Source organism: Callorhinus ursinus, unplaced genomic scaffold (genome assembly GCF_003265705.2).
Source record: "Callorhinus ursinus isolate GAN/ISIS: 27379988/994484 unplaced genomic scaffold, GSC_fseal_2.0 scaffold10, whole genome shotgun sequence".
NCBI classification, from domain to species: Eukaryota; Metazoa; Chordata; class Mammalia; order Carnivora; family Otariidae; genus Callorhinus; species Callorhinus ursinus.
Window position 1 is genome coordinate 24909812 of NW_027397072.1, and position 20464 is coordinate 24930275.

The window sequence follows — 20464 nt, forward strand, 5'->3', positions numbered from 1 at the left end:
GAGCTATACTGAGTGATTGACGCGGAGGCCCAACCAGGGAGAGGCGGGGCCAAGGCCGGGGCCTGACTAAACCTGGAGACTCGGGTGGCCGAGGGGCTTCATCCCAGCTGAGGAGCGAAGAGCCGCTGGCGGCCGCGGATCTCACAGCCGCTCGGGGTGAGTGCGGTGGGCGGGGGGCTGGGCTCGGAACCCGACGGGGGCAGAGGAGCCCTCCGGGCCGACGGCTTCGAAGCACTCCGGGATCGGCCCGGGGCGGGGGGACTCAGGCAGGAAGTGCCTCTTCCTCGTCGGGCTCCCCCCGGGGTCCCAGCGCGGCCGCCCTCGACCCCTCTGGGCGGGCCCCAGTGCCGGGGCTGCGCGCTGGGCTGTTTCCTCTTTGTGAGGCCCAGGCGCGGCCGCCGCCGTCGGCCCGCCCCCGCCGCGCAGCCGGGGCGACCGCAACAGCCGCGACCCCTCAGCTCGGCGGCCGCGCCCTCCCGCCGCAGCCTCCCGCCGGACGAGGTCCCCCGGCGCCGCCTAGGAGGCCCTTCCGCGGGCAGTTTGGCCGGCTATCCCCCCCACCCCCCGCCCCGGCTGCCCCGCCCCCCACGGGCCGCGTCCCCGCCGCAGTGTCGGGGGCGCGCCGGGGTTCCGCGCCACCGCAGATGTCCGGAGGCCTGCTCCTCGGCAGCCTCGTCGCGCCCCCGGCCCCGGAGTGAAGTCCGAACCCGGCGCCGAGCTGCGGGGCCATGATGACGCCGCGGGGCGGCCCCTCTTGAAAAAGAGCCACCGTCCCGGCCCCTGGCACTAGCTCCGGGCGGGGGGCCGTGTTGGCTTTGTGTCTGCCCCGCCTGGCGAATGTCGGCCACCCTGCCCTGTAGCTCGCAGGCTGGCCCCAGAAGCGAGCGTGGGGCCCCGCTGGCCCGGTGGAGGGCGGGGTGCGACTGTTAGACGGCCGTCGGGCGTCCCCGGGCCCCGGCGGCCAGGCCGGGACCCCGCGCCGCCGCCCGCTCAGCTGTTTCCGGCCCGTGTTTGTGGTGCGGGAGGAGGCCGCGCCGCGCTCGGCCCGGCCCCTCCCGATTGGCCCGCGGCGTCACGTGCCCGCAATCAGCTGGGGCCAGCTGGGGCCGCGGGCGGCTGGCGGGGTCTGGGCGGCTGCGGGTCGCGCCCGCCTCGCCCCACGGTGGGAGGGTGGGCGTGCTCTTGCAGCCCCTTTATTCTCCCCTCCTTCCAGGTAGCTAGGTAGGACAATGAGTATTGTGAACAGCGGGCGTTGGAAAACGGAACTGCTACCAAAAGATCTGTTTATTCCTGACACCCATTACTCTCCCCCCGCTCCTCAAGGGAGAGAGTCTGGGAACGTGTACAGCTCATTTATTTTTAAACTTTTTCTGTTTACAGAGCCCTGTCGGTAATCTGAGGATTTTTATTCCAGGTCTCCTTGACAGATGGAAAACCTGAAGTAACCTCAGGCTAGCTAACCTTGTGTTTTTGGAAAACTAGACTTGCTGGTGAAGTCACACTGGGGGTAATAGGATATTAGCTCACTTTGCGTGGCCATGTATACAGTTGTTGCAGCACTGTTCCAATACAGACGAACCAAAATACACGAAGTGTTCCCAGGGTAAATATTTCTGCCAGATGTGAAGTATCTTGGTCGGTTCTTTTCCTAAAACTTGATTGCATATTTGTACTGTGTTAGATAAGGAAGTTACCAAGAACTTTGGAAGCCTGTAGCTTAGTAAAAAGTCATAGACAAATGAAATTGAGTAACAGTACAAACGTACGTGTTAGCAAACTATGAAATGAGTGTCATGGGAGTTTCAAAATGGGGCAGTGGAAAAAAAAATGGGTGAGTGAAGTGGGAAGCATTCTTAAATGGATTGGTATTGCTTAGACCTAGAAAATGGGAGAGTCTGTGGGTGGCTTGTGGGCAGACAGGCCTAGAAGGAAAAACAGGCCTGAAGCATTTACAGATAGTGAGAAGGTGGAGCTTGTGGAATTTGGCACATAATGTGTTTTTCCATTTATCCCATTATCTTTCTGGGAATGTAGTGGAACACAAGGTAGAATGTACCTCCTTGGAAAGGACATATCTAACTTTATCATATCCTCACCCATCTCAGTGCCCACTATAGGCCTACTGGTTGACTTTCTTTTTTAAGTTTATCTCTAGCAACCATCTTATCTGTAGGGGAGGGAGATAATAAAATGTGCTCAGGTAACTTATTTAATTCTATACAGGGGAACTACAGAAATTGGATTTTTAGGAAACAACTTTTCTAAAAAGGTTAATAACATGCATGTGGTTTCTAAAAATAATATATGGTTGGATCATCAAGGACCTTTCCCCACTTAACCTGTCTTTCGCTCTACTGAAGTGATAGAAGAGAGAAAAAGGTTTAGAAACAAAAGGGAAGGGAAATAAAGCCAAAATTAAGTCTAAAAAGGAGTTTTTTTTTTTTAAAGATTTTATTTATTTGAGAGAGAGAGAATGAGAGACAGAGAGCAGGAGAGGGAAGAGGGTCAGAGGGAGAAGCAGACTCCCTGCTTGGGGACTCCAGGATCATGACCTGAGCCGAAGGCAGTCACTTAACCAACTGAGCCACCCAGGCACCCTAAAAAGAAGATATTAAATTAGACACTACCCTCCAACATAGTTCTAAATATGTTCATGAGATGTGAAAGCTAGTTCTAAATATATTCATGAGATGTGAAGATAGTCCTAAGTACATTTGTGCCCAAAATACCATTTTAGGTTTTATAGAGCCTAAATGGCTATATAAATCATTATCTGGTTTTCTGGTAATCCTGTGTCCTAATATCTGGGTAATGTAGGAACTGAATCTTAGCTATGACATGAATTTGTCACTTGACACCTTAATCGGGAAACCAGACAGTTAATATACTCCAGTCCACCCAATAAGGCTTTTTTGACTCATGGTATTGCATCACAACAACTGAGAGATCTCAATTTGTCTTGACAGTGGGGTGTTTTGGGGAGATTACCAACTCATGGTTTAGCTGCCTCACTGAGTTACATAACTATTATTTTCTAGTGATGACTAAACAATAAGTATTAATAGAAATACAGTAAACCTGGAAAACATTCAACAACAAAGGCATTATTTGAAGGACAAAAACAAAAATATAGGTTACTGCCCATTGAAGACCTGATTCCACAACCAAAACATTTGACACAGCAAAGGAAACTGGTCGGGTATTACAAGAGAACAAGAGGAAAACAACTTTCGCTTGTCACTGAAACCTTGGTTTGGTAAATATTTTGTACAAAAATTGGTAAATTGGTTTTATGGATTGAACTCAATTTATTTTCTCCCTTTTAAGTTTTCAATAGAATTTAGTCACAAGTCAGTATGAAAATAGTTGATGAGAGAACAATAGCATTAAATGTTAATTATAGTAATCTACCGAAAACAAAAGTCTTTAGGTTTTGTTCCTTCTTTTGTCTTGGAGAGGGGAGAGACTGAAAAACAGATAAACAGGCTTCAGCGTGTTTTCATTTTACCAGAACCATCGCAAAATACAATTTCCTCTGGAAGGGCAGATTTCTTGAACCCTTTCTGCACTAGGTCTCTGCACATTCAGTTCCCTGCTAGAGAGAGTCTTTGTAGGTTGCATTTGCCAACCACCTCCTGGCATTGGAAAAACCCCACTCACTTGTCCAGCAATAGGTAGAGTCCCAGTATTGTCTGTTCTGTGGTCCATGGAAATGCCCTGAGGAAATAATTGGTTTACAGAGGAAAAGTCTGTGAACAGGGTGTTTTTCTCATCAGTGGGTCCTTACAGATGCAAATCAATACTTACTATTCTCCCTGGTATTTTTAGGGCTGGGCAGTGTGATGCTTTCTTTGGCCAAATCTACCTGCCAGGGTTGGATCCCAACTGGATTATTAATTACAAGGAGGACTGGAACTGTGACAATGAGAATTTGAGATGCTTCAGAAGGTTTCTAACTTCCCTTCTGCTTGTAATTTCTGTCACCTCTTCGCTTAGCTTAGCTTTGTAGTAATTAACATGAGGTGAAGCCAGTTAACTGTTATTTGTCTCATGTTCTTTCTGTGTTTTGCTTTCTTCCTCCTCTTTTTTTTTTTAAGAGATTTTATTTATTTGAGAGAGAGAGCATGAGCATGGGGGTGGGGGTGGGGGGGTAGGGAGCCTGATGGAGGATTTGATCCTAGGACCCTGGGTTCATGACCTGAGCCAAAGGCAGACGCTTAACCGACAGAGCCACCCAGGCGTCCGCCTTCCTCTTTAATAGGATGGGGAAGTTGGGGTGGGGAATGTGGATGAAGGAAATCTGATTTTACTGCATTGACCTTTGTTTAACATTTGTGGTGTGCCGGGCACTATTCTCATAATGTATAATCTGCACTGAATTCTCACAACTCAGAGATGGATACTGGTATCTCCATTTTACAGATGAAGAAGCAGAGGATACCTTATCCAAAGTTTACACAGCTTTAAGGGGCAGAGCTGAGTTTTGAACCCAGGCTGTCTGATTCCAGAAATCAAGTATCTGGGCCACATTGTTTAAATCCTGGGGATGCAGAGAGAGGAGGCAGCAGTTAGGTGGTATATATTATTTATTTTTGCAATCTTTTTAGAGCTGATCTGATTATAGAAAGTTAAAGATTTTAGCTAGGAATATCTGTGAAGAAAAGGGGAGCAGGATTAAATTGATCCTGTCTAATACTCTGTTGATCCTTAAATCTGAGTGCCAACTAAGTTTATTTTTTTACTGAGAAAGACTGCTTTTTAAATGAAAAGCCCTTTTTGCCGTCTGAAAGCATTTTTAACAGGGGTCAGCATACTTTGTCAGGGGCCAGATAGGGAATATTGTGAATTTTACAAGCCATAAGGTTTCAGCCACAACTATTCAGACTCTGCTATGGCAGTGAGAGAGCTTTCCAGTATAAACAAATGGATGTGGCTGTGTCCCAATAAAACTTTATTTATGGATGCAAATTTGAATTTCATGTAGTTCTTCTGTGTCACAAAATAATCTTTTGATGTCTTTTTCCTACCATTTAAAAGCATAAAAACTATTCTTAGCTTGTGGGCCATTAAGAAACAGGTGGTGAACTGAATTTTACCCACAGGCCTTAGTTTGCTGACCACTGCTTTTAAGGAAAGTATATAGCAATGAGCCAGACAAAGAACAAGATACCGTATTTGACACTGATTTTGTGTGTGTGTGTGTATGCATATATATATATGTATATATATATATATATATATATATATTAGCTGTGAACAAGTAGAATTTGAAATGAAAAACAACATTTAGCATCCAAAAAAATGAAATACCTAGGTATAAATCTAACAAAATGTTACAAGATCCATATGAGGAAAAATAAATGAAATCAGGAGGGGCATCTGGGTGGCTCGGTTGAGTGTCTGCCTTCGGCTCAGGTCATGATCCCGGGGTCCTGGGATCGAGCCCCACATTGGGCTCCCTGCTCCGCGGGAAGCCTGCTTCTCTCTCTCCCACTCCCCCTGCTTGTGTTCCCTCTCTCACTGTGTCTCTCTCTGTCAAATAAAATCTTTAAAAAAAAAAAATGAAATCAAGAAGGAAATAAATGGAGAGACTACATGTTCATAGATAGGAAGACTCAGTGCTGTCACACTATTAGTCCCAATTTTGGATTCATTGCAATACCAATTAAAATCCCAACAAATTACTTTGTGAATATCAACAAACTGATTCTAAAGTTTCTATAGAGAGGCAAAAGAATAGCCAATCTGATATTGAAAGAGAACAGTCAGAAGATTGACACTACCTGACTTTAAGACTTAATATAAAGGTACAGTAATCAAGACAGTATGGTATTGACCAGAGTGGACAAATAGATCAATGGAACAGAATAGAGGGCCCAGAAAGAGATCCACATAAATATCATGAACTGATACTTGACAGGTGCAAAGGCAGTACAGTGGAAATGAAATACAATTTCATTTTTTTTAAATTGTTTTTTACAATTTCATTTTCAATTTCCTCATATAGATAGTATTTTCTTTTTTTTTTTTTTAAAGATTTTATTTATTTTTTTGAGAAACAATGAGAGACAGCACAAGAGGGAAGAGGGTCAGAGGGAGAAGCAGACTCCCCGCTGAGCAGGGAGCCCGATATGGGACTCGATCCCGGGACTCCAGGATCATGACCTGAGCCGAAGGCAGTCGCTTAACCAACTGAGCCACCCAGGCGCCCTAGATAGTATTTTCAATAAACCAGTGCTAAAATAACTGGACCTCCACATGCAAAAAAAAAAAAAAAAAAATCTAGACACAGACCTTACACCTCATTCACAAAAATTAAAATCAGTCACAGACCTACATGTAAAATGCAAAATTATAAAACTCCTAGAAGGTAACATAGAAAATCTAGATGGCATTGTGTATAGCAGTGACTTTCTGAATACAACACCAAAGGCATGATCCATGAAAGAAATAATTGATAAGCTGGACTTCATTAAAATTAAAAACTTCTGTGCAAAAGACATCAAGAGTGCAAGAAGATAAGCCACAGGCTGGGAGAAAAAATTTGCAAAGGCATCAATAAAGGTCTTATCCAGTATATACAAAGAACTCTTAAAAACTCAACAAAAAGAAAACAACCTGATTTTAAAAATGGCAAATAGCATATGAAAAGATGCTCCATATCATATGCCATTAGGGAAATGCAAATTAAAACAACGAGATACCCCTACACACACACCGATTGGAATGGCCAAAATCCTGAACCCTGACATCATCAAATGCTGAAGAGGATGTGTAGAGTAACAGGAACTTTCATTCCTTGCTGGTGGGACTGTAAAATGGTACAGCCACTTTGGAAGACTTGGCATATGATCCAGCAGTTATACTCCTTGGTATTTACCCAAAGGAACCAAAAACTTATATGGATACAAAAACCTGCCTTTCATGGATTTCTTAAAGAGAAAAATCTTGGCAGGCGTTTTTTTGCTGTGAACCTAAAACTGCTTTAAGAAAAAACCCTTAAATCTCAACTAAAAAGAGCCATTTTTAGAAAGTTGTTTTATTGACTTGGACTCAAGGAAATTACATAGTCCATATTGTCTAATTTTTGAAATAGTTGACTTTGGACACAGGTTGGAACTGCATGAGTCTACTTATGTGTGGATTTTTTTCAATAAATACAGTACCGTAGATGTATTTTTTCATGGTTTTTGTAATGTTTTCTGTTCCAGCTTACTTTATTGTAAGAATACAGTATATAATGCATTCAACATACGAAAGGTGTTATTTGATGCTTATGTTTATGTTGTCAGGCTTCGGGTCAACCTGTTTTTGGGGAGTCGTTATATGCAGATTTTCCACTGTGCAGGGGGGGGCGCGTGGTTGACATCCTTAACCACCACCCTCACATTGTTCAAGGGTCAACTGTTACACATTCCTGGAGACATTGTATTTTGTGAATTTTTCAAAGCAAAACTTTTTTTCTCTTACAGATTCTGTAAATCCTGTGAATTTTTTAAAAATTCTGTAAAAAGAGTTCAAAAATGTGATTGCTTCACCGGGGTCTCCTATTAAAATAGAAATGGAAAATTCTAGCTAGCTAAATGTACTGTTGGAGGGGGAAGGAAATTGAAACAATTACTAAAATGTGATCTTTAGATCATCTATGAATTTCACTTATATTTTTAACCTGGCCCTTCAGTTTCCATTACTTTCAGATACTGATAATAGGCTCCTAGTAAACAACCATGTTTGGTACTTATTTCAAGCTTTTAACGATTTTAATTACCTGGAAGTAAGAAAAGCTAGTACCAAAGAGGACTTACTTATAAAATTATCTGGGAAATGGTACTTATTAAAATTAAGATTATTACTGTTTTTTGCTTGAGATTGTAAAAAGCAAGAAAACATCTTAAAGCTTTAGCTATGATGATTTTGGCCCTAGTTTTGGTTATAAACTTGAACTTCAACACTGACAGATGCCAAAGCATTTTTTTTTTTTTTTTTTTTTACAATTTAGATTGGTTTAATCTTGAAACGTAATCCAATAAGACTAAAAACTAAACATTTCAGGTCCTGTACTAAATAGTAAAATACTCAAAGGCCTTCAGGATCCTTTGACTGATTTACATCAATAAGAGAACCTATTTTCGATGTTGTAAAAGAAATATGTTCATCTCCAATTACAATTTCAAGCTCCTGAAAAAAATAAAATAGATTAATGTAGTTAATATAAAACTCCACCTCAGAGGTATTGGTATTCTTGTTACCAAGAGGTCCCAATTTAGCTGCAAGTTTTCTAGCAGTCATAGAGGAGAAGAAGGAAAAGAAAGAAAAAAAGAAAAAAGAAAAGGAAAAGGAAAAGAAAAAGGAAAAGAAACTTGACCTGACAGACATAAACTATGTTTGTAAAATAAAAACCTCATCAACTGCTCAGGAGTCCCCAAATTTAGGATCAACCAAGAATTGCTTTCCAGAGATCTCATAAATAAGATACTATAAATATGAATGATATATGTAAGAGTACACATAAACATTTCTTATGTCATTAAAAACTAAACACATAACTTTGAAGCACAATGCTATAAATATGGGTATAAACCTATTTTTAATAAATAAATACAAGCACATTTAACCTTTCTACCAGGCTTTATAAGTAAAATGCACAATACTAATAGCACCATTTGGGCATCTACTATGTATGAGGCCCTACTGCTAGGGACTTTACAAACATACTCTGTAATCCCTAAAACACCCTTCTCAGGGTATTTTACAAATACAAAATACAAGACTCATAAAGCATAGGCAAAAAACATTGATGTATATACAATCACGAGAAGTGAAGGTATTGATATTTGAGTCCTCGGCTATTAAGACTGAAAGACTCATTGTGGTTTGACTTCACAAAGCACTGAAAATTAAGACCTACTAAAACAAATACAACATGCTATAGACATTCTTAGCGTGCCATAATTATTGTAGAAATTGTTCTCTAGATTTTATCTGCAAATCTAAAACCAATAATTACGAGGCTATGTGTGTAGTGATTTATAAGGTTAAATAACAAATGCCATTAAAGATGGTCTTAGCTCTGTATTTCATTATGGGACCTAATTATGCACAGTTTTTGGCACGCACAAAAATGGAGAACTAAGGCTCTCAAACGATCATAAAATCTTTGACTTAAAGATCCAATAGATGATTTCTGGAATATGCCTACCCCTCCCCACTAACCAAAACATATAAATACATCATCAAGTTGGTAGATGAAAATACTGGGTTCTCCCTGAGTCTAAAAGAGATAAAAGGTTTCCTGTTGTAGTGTCTGTTTTTTAGTACGTAGGTACCTATAGCATAAAACAAACCGAGATTTAAATTTACTTTTTAAAAGTATTTACAATGTGTAACATAAATACTGTTAACTATTACCTTTGCTTTCCTAAATACTTCTTTAAATAGAAGAGTTAAATGACTGCTACAGAATGTCAGCATCTATTTGACTTCTCCACATTTTCTTTTAGTCAAAAAAGGGGATATAAAGTGTAATTCTCAGGAATATACAAAAGTGAAATTAAGTGTTTCTTCCTCCAGGAGTTGTATTTCATTTCTTCAAGAGTTGAAAAAGCCCAAACTGTCTTTCTACAGAGTGAAACTAAGCCTTCAAACTTCTCCAGAAGCCCTTTGAGAAACATTAATTACTCTGAAGGGAATAAGAGGCAAAAGCAATGATCACTTTGAACAAAGAAACCAATCAAATCCCTCTTTTGGGCATAAGGGTGCAAGTAAGAGTTCTCAAAGTTATAAAAATGAAGAAAGTGAATTTTACAATCAATAAGAATCTTCTCTTGAATTTCACAAACACTGTACTTATTCTTAACAGAAGTAATTAACATACAACAGCAATTATCCATAACAGTGTGAAAACATCCTAACTTTAACCGGTGAGGCTACAGAGAAGACTGGTCAGAAAGATGTCTAAGTTTAGAGCTCTGCACTGACTCCTTTACTATTCAGAGGTAGAACAGAAAATGAAATTAAGTGAAATAAAATTAGAGTATTTACCGGGTACCTACTAAATGGAAAACCAAAGAATCGAGGGGGATCTATGCTAAGTAAATACGGAGAAACATAACAATTATATCACCAATTTCTAACAAGTACGCATGTAAAGAACCACTGAATACGAACCTGTCGGCCAACTCTGTCAGGGGGAGGCCACAACGCATCATCTTCTTTTGTAATTTCACTGTCGTCAATAATCCTCTTCAGTTCCTCCATTACACTCTTGTGCACATAAGCCTCCTTTCTGATCATGACATCATTTTTGTAATTGCTGTTGTTGGCATATCTTAGCTTTCCGTCTGGCCGAAACTCGAACTCCAGAAACTTGTGTCCAAACTTGCACTTGTGCCCTACATAGTAGCGCCGGTAGAAATCGCTGGCCATAGCCATTTTTGTCCCCCTGAAGCCAGCCCAAGGCCTCCCAAAGCATGTATTTTATTACTTAGAGACACAGTAAGGTGCCCCTAGAGTCAGCACCGAGAACATTAGTCTTGTGTAAAAGCAGCTCAATTTTAAGGTGTTTTTAAAATATGTGGCTGGGGCGCCTGGGTGGCTCAGTCGGTTAAGCATCTGCCTTCGGCTCAGGTCATGATCCCAGGGTCCTGGGGTCGGGCCCCGCATCGGGCTCCCTGCTCTGCAGGAAGCCTGCTTTTCCCTCTCCCACTCCCCCTGCTTGTGTTCCCTCTCTTGCTATCTCTCTCTCTCTGTCAAATAAATAAATAAAATCTTAAAAAATAAAATATGTGGCTGAAGAGATTTGGAACTCTTCTAAGTCTAAGCAAGATACTTAGCATATCTGGGAAATATTTTGAATGTAAAAACAAAAAGTAGATCACTGGTTGCCTGTGACTGCAGAGGGCTTTGTGGGAATTTTGGGGAGGTGATAGAAATATTCTAATGCTGGGTTGTGATATAAAGTAGTGGCACAACCCTATAAATCTAAAAATCGTTCAATTGTATACTTAAACAGTGGCTAAATTTTATGGTATGTAAATTATTCCTTGAAAAATCTGGAGACTTTTTTGCTAAAAGAATTAGCTATATTCTATTCTGTCAGAAGAAAAGTTTCGAAGTTTGTAGAGGAGTGGTCTGTATGAGCTCATAGAAAAAGATGGTGGGGCACCTGGGTGGCTCGGTCAATTTGGGCTCAGGAGTAATCTCAGAGTGGTGAGATCAAGCCCCAAGTTGTCTCTGTGCTAGGTATGGAGCTTGCTTGGGATTCTCTCTCTCATCCTCTGCCGCTCTCCTCTCTCTCTCTCTCTCTCTCCTCCCTCTCTCAAAAAAAAAAAAAAAAAGAGAATGATGACTAAAGCACATGCCTTTGACCTTATTTTTGTAGTGCTATCAAATTTAGCAGAAATGTAGGGGTACCTGTGAATGTGCATTGCATTTAATAATATACACTCCCTGGCCACAAGAGGTTTATCTAGAAGGGATAAGAATTTGAATTAAGACATTGATGGGGAAGGAGGAAAGACCTCCAAAAGTGATTTAGGAAGTTTTGTGAGAGGTTGCCAGGGTTTACTAGTTTAGGAGAGTGTGTCTTTCGAACTGGCCACCACCTAAGAAAGGAAATACAGGAGGGATCAGCATGGAGGCAGGAAGGGTACATGATAAATCTGAGGGAGAAAGGCCATGAATCTGGCAGCCCTCTGGTCCCTAGAGAATGAGGAGAGGGAAAAGAACAACTGGAGCAAGGTTTCATTTCAGGCCCCAGTTTGGCCAGTGTCAGGAAGTCACATAGACTTTTATTTCTTCCTCTGCAGAAATAGAGTGACGATTAAAAAACTGTCAGGATTAAATGTGGTATGTGAAGTAGTGTCCCATACAGTGTAGACACTAATTACTAGGTCTAAGGCAGAGTTCAGTATATCCTCCAGGTCCAAAGGAGTCTGATTCAGGCACTACGTCTTAGCTTTTTAATGACCTTTCTCCTTAAATATAAAGTGGCATTCTGATTGATAGCAGCCTCTTGAGAATTTGGATAGTGTGAGTCAGTAGGTTGTTTCTAGCCTTGCAAAACTAAGGCTTAACACCTAGAACGTAATGACCCTGCAGAGGTTTTTCTACTTCCAAAAGATCAGACCTTTGATAGAAAGGGACGTTTTGCTTGCTTTTGCTAGATTCCATGGCATTCTAGCCTCTCTTTTTTGGCAAATAAGAACTAATTTTACAGTTTTATATCCATATATAGTACTCTATAAATGGAAATCACAACTAGGAATAGTGATTGTGCACAGATATTTTTGGTCTTGGTAATGAATCATGCAATTGAATCCAGTAAAAATACTTGGGTAAAAGTAAAAAATAGACTGAATTTGAAGCAAGGAAGAAAAAAACATGTTAAATCTCTTTACCCCATTTAGGAATAAAGAGATTGCCTATATCCAGTAGCAAATGGTCACAGCTATATGGTAATTTTGAGTTAAAGATAGAATGATGTAGGCACAAGTTACAGGGAGAGTTCATTTTGAAGTCTCAGTACGTTTTCCACAGCAGCCTTGTGTCTGCCATGGCCAGTTCAAAAACATCTAGTTAATACTGCATTATGGTTGAAAGAAGTTACAATATGAATATTTAAAAGTTTGAAGGAAAATTCGTTTTAAAGTAATGAGTCCCAGAAGCCCAAGCAGGAGGCTAAATCACTGCACTATACTGGTTTTCAGAGAACTATGGAATCTGAGGACTGTGTCTTAAGAGGTAAGACTGTAAAACCTTGCTATTGATTACTTTCTGTAGTTGAGCAGCAGTAAGAAACATGACCCAGATCACCTGTTCACAAGTTGTTGTATGCTGTGGTTATATGAAGAGTCATAAACCCAGATGTCTTACGGGGGAAGTAATTATGTGACGCAAAGTGGTGACTGAGCAGACCCAATGACCTTGGGGGAGTGCAGCTACCACTCACCTCCAGTCATTGTTGCCACAGGAGAACACGTGCCCTGTGGGCCAGATCTCCCTATTGTTTAAAAAAAGAAAAAAAAAACAGGCTCTTTAATGAAATCTTTCATGTTTGATGGTGGCCCAGGTGTTTTTTATTAATAAACTTTGTGGGCCAAATTAAACATGTCCACATATGTTTCGTAAGGGAAGGGTTGTTTTGTTCACTGTTTTATCCCTATGCCACCAAATGAATTCAGCCTGCAGGCCTAAATTTTGCAACCTCTGACCTTTATGTAACAAATACTGTGCTCTGAAGCATCTGAAAAAAGTAGTGCTATCATTTTAAAGGCTGTAAAACAGTAGTAACTCTTTTGTTGTCATTTTGCAGAAATGTAATCAAAAAGCTAAATATTTCTTAAGTCTTGTTTTCACCCAGGGTTTATTCATTGACATGTTTGTTAATGGGCAGTGGTTTTCCTTTCACTAGCCACAAATTTTAATTGTATTTACCATTTTTCATTCTTATTAAACTTCCATATCAAAATGTTTAATGGAAGTCATAACCTTTGTGATGACTTTTTTGATGACATTAGGACTGCCTAATAACTAAAGGAAGTTCACATATGTAAGAAGGAATGATGGAATTTTTAATTTGTAATGAAATTTCCCCAAATTTAAAATGACAGTGGATTCTTATTAGAAACATAGATTTTAGAGTTTGTTTTCATAGTGGCAGCTACATCAGCTCTGCATGCCATTTTAAAGATAGGTGATACAAATATTCAAAACGCAGGAGCTGAAAACTATACCAGGAATAAATTCTTTAATGAGAGCTGTAGTGTATTCTTGACTATATCTATATCTTTAAAAAATAGTGTTTAAGGGGATTAATTGCTATGAATTCAAGGAGTTGCACATATTAACTCTAACTTTTGAAATACTGAAGTGATTATCCTTGTTTCAGAATCTGGGTTTCAAAGCTTCTTGTTTCAGTGTTTCAGCACTTCTGTGATTTATTGAATCAGTATGGTTTCTTAAATACAAGTTATGTAATAATGGCTCATCTTTCCCTTCTTTTCTGTGCTTGTTTTCCTAGCCTTATGCCAGGGTAATGCAAGACTTTTGGCTTTAGGGTGGGTGAACTGCATTCCGGTCATGATTTTCTGTACTTGAAAGCCCTGTGACCTTTGATCAGTTAATAACCTTGGATAATTTATGAAATGGGGGTGATAACCTCACAGAGTTGTTGGGATGATTTTGAAATAAGAAAAGCACCGACATGATCCTGGAGTCCTGGGATCGAGTCCCACATCGGGCTCCCTGCTCAGCGGGGAGTCTGCTTCTCCCTCTGACCCTCTTCCCTCTCGTGCTCTCTATCTCTCATTCTCTCTCTCAAATAAATAAATAAAATCTTAAAAAAAAAAAAAAAAAGAAAAGAAAAGAAAAGCACCGAGTACAGTGCCTCACAGACTCCCAGCATACTGCTGGTAGTGCCATCGCCCCTCCATGGTTGTAGGGTGCCTGATGGCCAGAGCTACCCCCTCTCTTAACCGGGACTACCCTCTTCCCATTTCTGATTGTCCCTTTTTCTGCTCTTGTGATCACCCACACGTGCCCCACAAGTCTTTCCTCAGATTACATATGCTCAGAATGTACCCTTAACACTTAGGCTAAAGCCTTTTTTCTCACATCTCTGCCTGTGCTTCTCATTATTCGGTTTCTGATACTCCACTTTCTTCCTGTGTTTGTCATACCAGCCAAAAGAGAAGTGATACTGTTCCAACCTTGCCTAAACATGTTTGCTTCCTTGGCTCACTGCTTCTAAACAGTTCTTAGCTTGGTATGCCTGTTTGTTCAGTGCATGAACCTTGGATCCTTTAGCACAGAGTCAACTACTTCCCATACTGAGAACTACAAAGCAGAGATCATTATATATATATATATATATATATAAATGGTTTTCTATGACCCCCACCAAGTAGATACCAACAATTTTTTTTAATCCTAATGCTTTCTTGTTCTTTTCCATTTGCTTCTAGGTTTTTAGAACTTCAGCTATAAAAATGGGCAGAATTTTCCTCGATCATATCGGTGGTACCCGTCTGTTTTCTTGTGCAAACTGCGATACAATCCTGACCAACCGCTCAGAACTCATCTCCACACGGTTCACAGGCGCCACTGGCAGAGCATTTCTTTTTAACAAGGTTGGTGGGAAAACCAGCTTCATTTCCTAAGTGAGTTCAGTGGATATTTTTGACAGCAATACCAGAGTATCCCTCAGAGCTTGGAGATAGCAGAAAGAGTCCAAATGAGAGCTGTAATCTGCATGCAGGAAAGAGTGTCCACTAGTTTGTCTTTGGGACCTCAGGAAGGCATTCCTAGACTGTGATGTTTTACTATGGGAGTTTGAAGACTGTGTTACAATAAGAAGGGCAGTCTTCATTGCTTCATGAAACATTCAGTGTAAGAATTTAGTAGTGACTTCACGCACTATGGAAGAAGGGGCAGAAGTACCCCTATACCCATGTCACTGATTTATCCTAGGGAGAGCTGCAGTAAGCTTTCATAGTTTGACAGTGCAAGTGAATAAAGATCATCTAACCAGTTTCCCTTGCTCTAATTTATGCTCACCAGTCATCCTGATTATGTTGTGGTTTATTGCATGCCAACAGGAAGAGTGTTCCCTGATTTACAAATTAATGACTAGTCTGTCTCCTCTGATTTCTGGCTTGCTTTAAAATTGGTTGATGTGAGGGACACCTGGGTGGCTCAGTCGGTTAAGCGTCTGCCTTTGGCTTGGGTCGTGATCCCAGGGTCCTGGGATCGAGCCCACATGGGGCTCCCCGCTCAGCTGGGAGCCTGCTTCTCCCTCTCCCACTCCCCCTGCTTGTGTTCCCTCTCTCACTGTCTCTCTCTGTCAAATAAATAAAATTTTTTAAAAAATGAAATAAAATAAAATTGGTTGATGTGATTCTGCCTCCTGGAGTCTGATGTGTTTTAGCAGAGTTGAATTTCCAAATCTTTTAGGCTGAGGGGCAGAACTAGTCCAGGGTACTGCTCTTAAAGGTCAGCTAGACTTCCCCAGTGGACACCCCTCTGTTCCATTTAGAAATAAGCTTTTCTCTGAAAGAAATGATAGTGCAGATCTCTTGATCTTTCTTTAGGTACAGAGCAGGAGTTGGTATACTATGGCAGGCCAGCTACCTGTTGCTGTAAATGAAGTTTAATAAAGCACAGCGTGCTCATTCATGTACAGATGGCCTCTGGAATAGTTAAAACAAAAATCATACAGCCCTCAAAGCCAGAAATATTTACTGTCTGGCCGTTTACAGGAAAGTAAAGCATAGAGGATTACTGGATGTTCAGAATCACTGGAAATGCTTCACAGATTATTTGAACCCATTTGAAAACTGTATCACAATGTAGTAGGCCTCGTGTGTCCCAGTCGGTTTGTATATAAAATGTATTTCTAGAAACAAATTTGGCAAGCTTTTTTGTCTTGTGGAATACCTGTTATATACTAGGTTCTCTTTCATTGGTAGCCTTATTTGAACTCCTCATTGAATGGTGAATGATAACAGTTGGACCCAAACCAACATTTTATGGCTCCAGGTGGAGGACTCTTCACTGCAACAGAAATGTAACTACAGGATATATAAGTAGTGCAGCTTGGACTAGTACATGGTACGGTAATGCAAGATTGCATTAGATGGCCAGTGCAGTGCAGTTGCCAGATATTTGCCTTTCCCAGCAACTTCTAAAAATAGCTCTTGGGAAGGGTATTGTAGGTTTGACTAAAGTAACAACTGCTGTTTGCTTTTCTGAAGTTGCTCTTATTGCACCAACCAAAATAATGTGTACTTCTTTGGCAGATAACTCACAGGGCTTGGCAATTTTGTGTTCCCATGTTTCTTAGGTAGTTAACCTGCAGTACAGTGAAGTTCAAGACCGGGTCATGCTCACTGGCCGCCACATGGTTCGAGACGTGAGCTGCAAGAACTGCAATAGCAAACTGGGATGGATCTATGAGTTCGCCACTGAAGACAGCCAGCGCTATAAGGAAGGCCGTGTGATCCTGGAACGCGCTCTAGTACGAGAGAGTGAGGGCTTCGAGGAGCACGTACCATCTGATAACTCTTGAAGAAAAAGAGATAACTCCCATCTTTTCCCAGGTCTCCTTCACTGAAAACAAAAATCTACTTACATACACTGTCACCTTAGCATCAGGGTCGGATTCATGAACTGCGGAACAAGAAGTTGTGAGAATCTAAGATGGAACCTTTCTTTCTTTCTTTCTTTTTTTTTTTAATTTTCAATTTTCCATCCAGCAGCAGTGTGTAGAGAGAATATTATGCAGATGCCGTTAATTTTTTTTTCCCTATGTTTACATCTTGAGGCAGAATAGTCTATCTGCAGCTACATGATGGGCTATGTGAGGAAAAAAAAATCTGGGCTGTTAGAGTGAAAAAGTGTGTTTTATGTAAATTTTGAAAGGAAAATGTGTCAAGAGCATGGTTTTTAAACTTATTTGGGCTTCATTTAAAAAAATGTTTTTTAAACCCAGTTATTTCACTTGATTTGCTAGCTTCAGGGAAGAGACCCGACTTTGTGACCAGCGCTAAAGGTTCAGTGTTAGTATGGCTTGTGCTGGCCGCTGTGCCATATTCTTGTTGGAGATGAACCGTAGCACCAGAGCCCATCCTTCCTTGTCAGTCATGACCCAAAGATGTCACCGTTCCTAGTTCTCTGTCACCACATAATTGGTGTTGATTGGAAACTTTTCCTGAAATGGGGCAGAACTGCTTGGTTGTCTTTTCCATGTAACTTAAGCATAGTAATATAAATAAAGTAATAGTTGGATGTTTTTGGTCCTGTGTTGCTTTTAAAAACACCTTCTAAAAGAAGAGCGGAGTATTTGATAAGTAATTTTCATGGTAGTGTTTCTTTTCCTCTCTCGAGCTAAATTGACTGTGTAGAAGAGATTACTGTGTTTAAAATTAAAGCATACTGTTTAAACCCATAGTACTGCATTTAGAAAAGAGTTGAACAGAATGTCAGTGTGCGTTCATGCAGAAAGCATTTCATCTGCATCTGTTTTAAAAGAAGGGAAAATGAAGGAGCCTATCTAAAAATAATGCTTTGCAAAGCATTTTCAGCCTATCCTCAGTTTGGTGTTGATTTTGACAAGTCCGTAGAACCTAATAGTTTCATCAAAGGACTAGATCTGTCATTAGCATTATTTTCTCAGATCTTCCCTCCAAAGTTCAGCTATTGAAATTAAAACTGTACTTGGTCCCTTCAGGGATCAAATTTGACTCAGGGTGTTATTTTAGCCCGAAACTTACAACATTATGAAGTATTAAAATATAAATGTTTCTTTATCCAAACTATTTCTAGGTATTCTAGTATTTGTTTCTGGTGGAATAAATGACATTAAAATTGGCTAATTATTTAAATGTATGAATGGATGTTTGAGTGCTCAATCTCTAGGTCTTTGTCTATAAAGGATGTTTGCCTCAGCTAGCAAAATCTTTCTGTCATTGATATTAGAAGTGACTCTTGAGTATAGTTAAGATTAAGTTTCTCTTCTTTGCTTTCCGGCTCTTGGTTAGAGGCATAGGTGTCTGATTAAGTAGGTGTATAATACTGCATTTGAGATAAGTGGACACAAATGATCTTTCCTTCACCATGGAATAAATCTTCAAGCTTTAAGAAACAGCTTTCATTCCCATTCATTTCCATACTGGCCTTTGATTATATGCAGATCCCTGGTAGCATGCCTTACCTGCAGCGCTATGTGCATTTGCTGTCACAATAAAGTATATTTTGTCTTGCATTGGTGCAATACTACTTATTTCCCACTGATCCTTGTCTTAGTTTTAACTTAGTTTTTATCATCTTATCTTAGTTTTAATGTGAACACATATGTAATACCTTTGAGTAGCTATGGCTTTCTTCAGTTAGTGATAAGGTGATATTCTGGCTTAGTTAATTTAACCTAATCTACACCAGGAGATACTGAATTTACCAGTAGTAACTTCTGTGTGATCATTTTGCCTCAGACACTGACAAACTACAGTTTAGTATATATGAACAAAAAAATGTGCTATCACTAGGTTAACTTAGGCAACTGGCAGGTACCACAACAAACAACGAAGTCCTCTGTGCCTTCCTTTTAAAAACTTGTATTTGCAAAACTGAAAAAAAGGCAACATGAACGAAGAAGTCAGATTGGATTGTTTATTGAAAAATGAACACACTGTTCACTGGAGATGGGAAAGCACTTAATGGGAATGATTTTGCTTTGGGATGAAGAGGTTGACCAAATACAGGGGAGAGTATACCACAAGATAAGCGGATTACTGGGGGGTGTACAGGTAAAGCTTTAATCTTTGAAGACTTCAGAACCCTTCCTCTTCATTTTAGGTGACAGTGGCCATAAGTTGTTTTGACTTTAAACATGAGTGCTTTTATTTAAAGAGAACCTAAAGTGAGTATTTTAGGGGTTAAGCGTTTATTAGTAATTACTGTAACAATTTAAGTTACCCTTGTAAGTGGCTACTTTTGGATTGGAGGAGAAAAATAGCGTTATCTATTTTCTAAATTTATTTATTCATAAAAATCTTATGGGATGCTTCAGTACAGAGGTGGCCCCAACCCCGGGCCGAAATCAGTCCACAGGCAGTTTGGATCCAGCGGTATTGGGAAACTACCAGTTGTAAAAGATTCAGAGACATGTTTATGATGGTTCATTTCCACACCAGTTATAAAAATATCTCAGTTTAGACATCCACTATTCCATGCCTGTTTTTAACACCAACTTCCCACCAGGAGCCATATAAAACCTTCTAGGGAAGGAAGGTGTGAATTGGGAGTAGAGCAAGATTAAACTGAAAAACTCCTGTTAGGCTAGCACTTTGCACTAATATGAGAATTCTAGAAATAAAGCGGAAAAGGAAAAATTAGGATGCATACCCATCTAAAATTGAGTATGAATTATATGGCTTTATTTTAGAATAGTGGGACTTAACAAATTGAAACATATATTTTGGCATAAAATATACATTCCAAAGCACCATTAAGGGTTTTGTGATCCTGGACAACACTCAACATACTTGGGCTTTTAACATCTGTAATCTGACCACCTGGGAGACTTGGTAAACAGTGAATTATGCCTCTCCCAATACTGGATTGGTCTCTGAGGTAAAGCCAAGAAATCCAGATTTTTTACCCAAATGCAAACATAACTTACCTGCAAATACATGACCATCACTATTGAAAGGGTTATTCAAACTCACGATACAGTAGTCTCCCTTTATCCATGGTCTCTGTTTCTGAGATTTCAATCACCTGCGGGTCAGGAAGCAGATGATCCTCCCGACATACAGTCAGAGGTCAGGAGTAGCCTGACCTACATCAAAATGCCTACATCATCCACCTCACTTCCTCTAGTCATGTTGGCATTTTATCATTTCACATCATCACAAGAAGAGGAAGGGTGAGAACAGTACAATATATTTTGAGAGAAACCATATTCACA

General features: G+C 40.4%; 2 protein-coding genes across 4 annotated transcripts; one reads left to right on the plus strand and one right to left on the minus strand.

Moving 5' to 3' along the window:
* Positions 1–6: 6 nt before the first annotated feature.
* YPEL5 (yippee like 5) lies at positions 7–18760 on the plus strand. 3 transcript variants are annotated; one of them, XM_073897213.1, is made up of 5 exons: positions 26–156; positions 1415–1603; positions 2224–2269; positions 14964–15128; positions 16841–18760. In XM_073897213.1, the coding sequence occupies exons 2-5, from the start codon at positions 1539–1541 to the stop codon at positions 17063–17065; spliced, it is 501 nt and encodes a 166-aa protein (XP_073753314.1). In that variant the 5' UTR covers positions 26–156; positions 1415–1538; the 3' UTR covers positions 17066–18760. The 3 variants fall into 3 exon arrangements, with proteins under 3 accessions (XP_025723790.1, XP_073753314.1, XP_073753316.1); XM_025868005.2 differs by lacking the exons at positions 1415–1603; positions 2224–2269 and having other exon boundaries at positions 7–156; XM_073897215.1 differs by lacking the exons at positions 26–156; positions 2224–2269 and having other exon boundaries at positions 1436–1603.
* On the minus strand, positions 8010–10455 carry LOC112820909 (protein mago nashi homolog 2-like). The gene is made up of 2 exons (XM_025868007.2): positions 10168–10455; positions 8010–8178 (listed from the first exon to the last, which is right to left on the minus strand). Exons 1-2 carry the CDS (start codon positions 10429–10431, stop codon positions 8077–8079), a joined length of 366 nt encoding a protein of 121 aa, XP_025723792.1. The 5' UTR covers positions 10432–10455; the 3' UTR covers positions 8010–8076.
* Positions 18761–20464: the final 1704 nt, after the last annotated feature.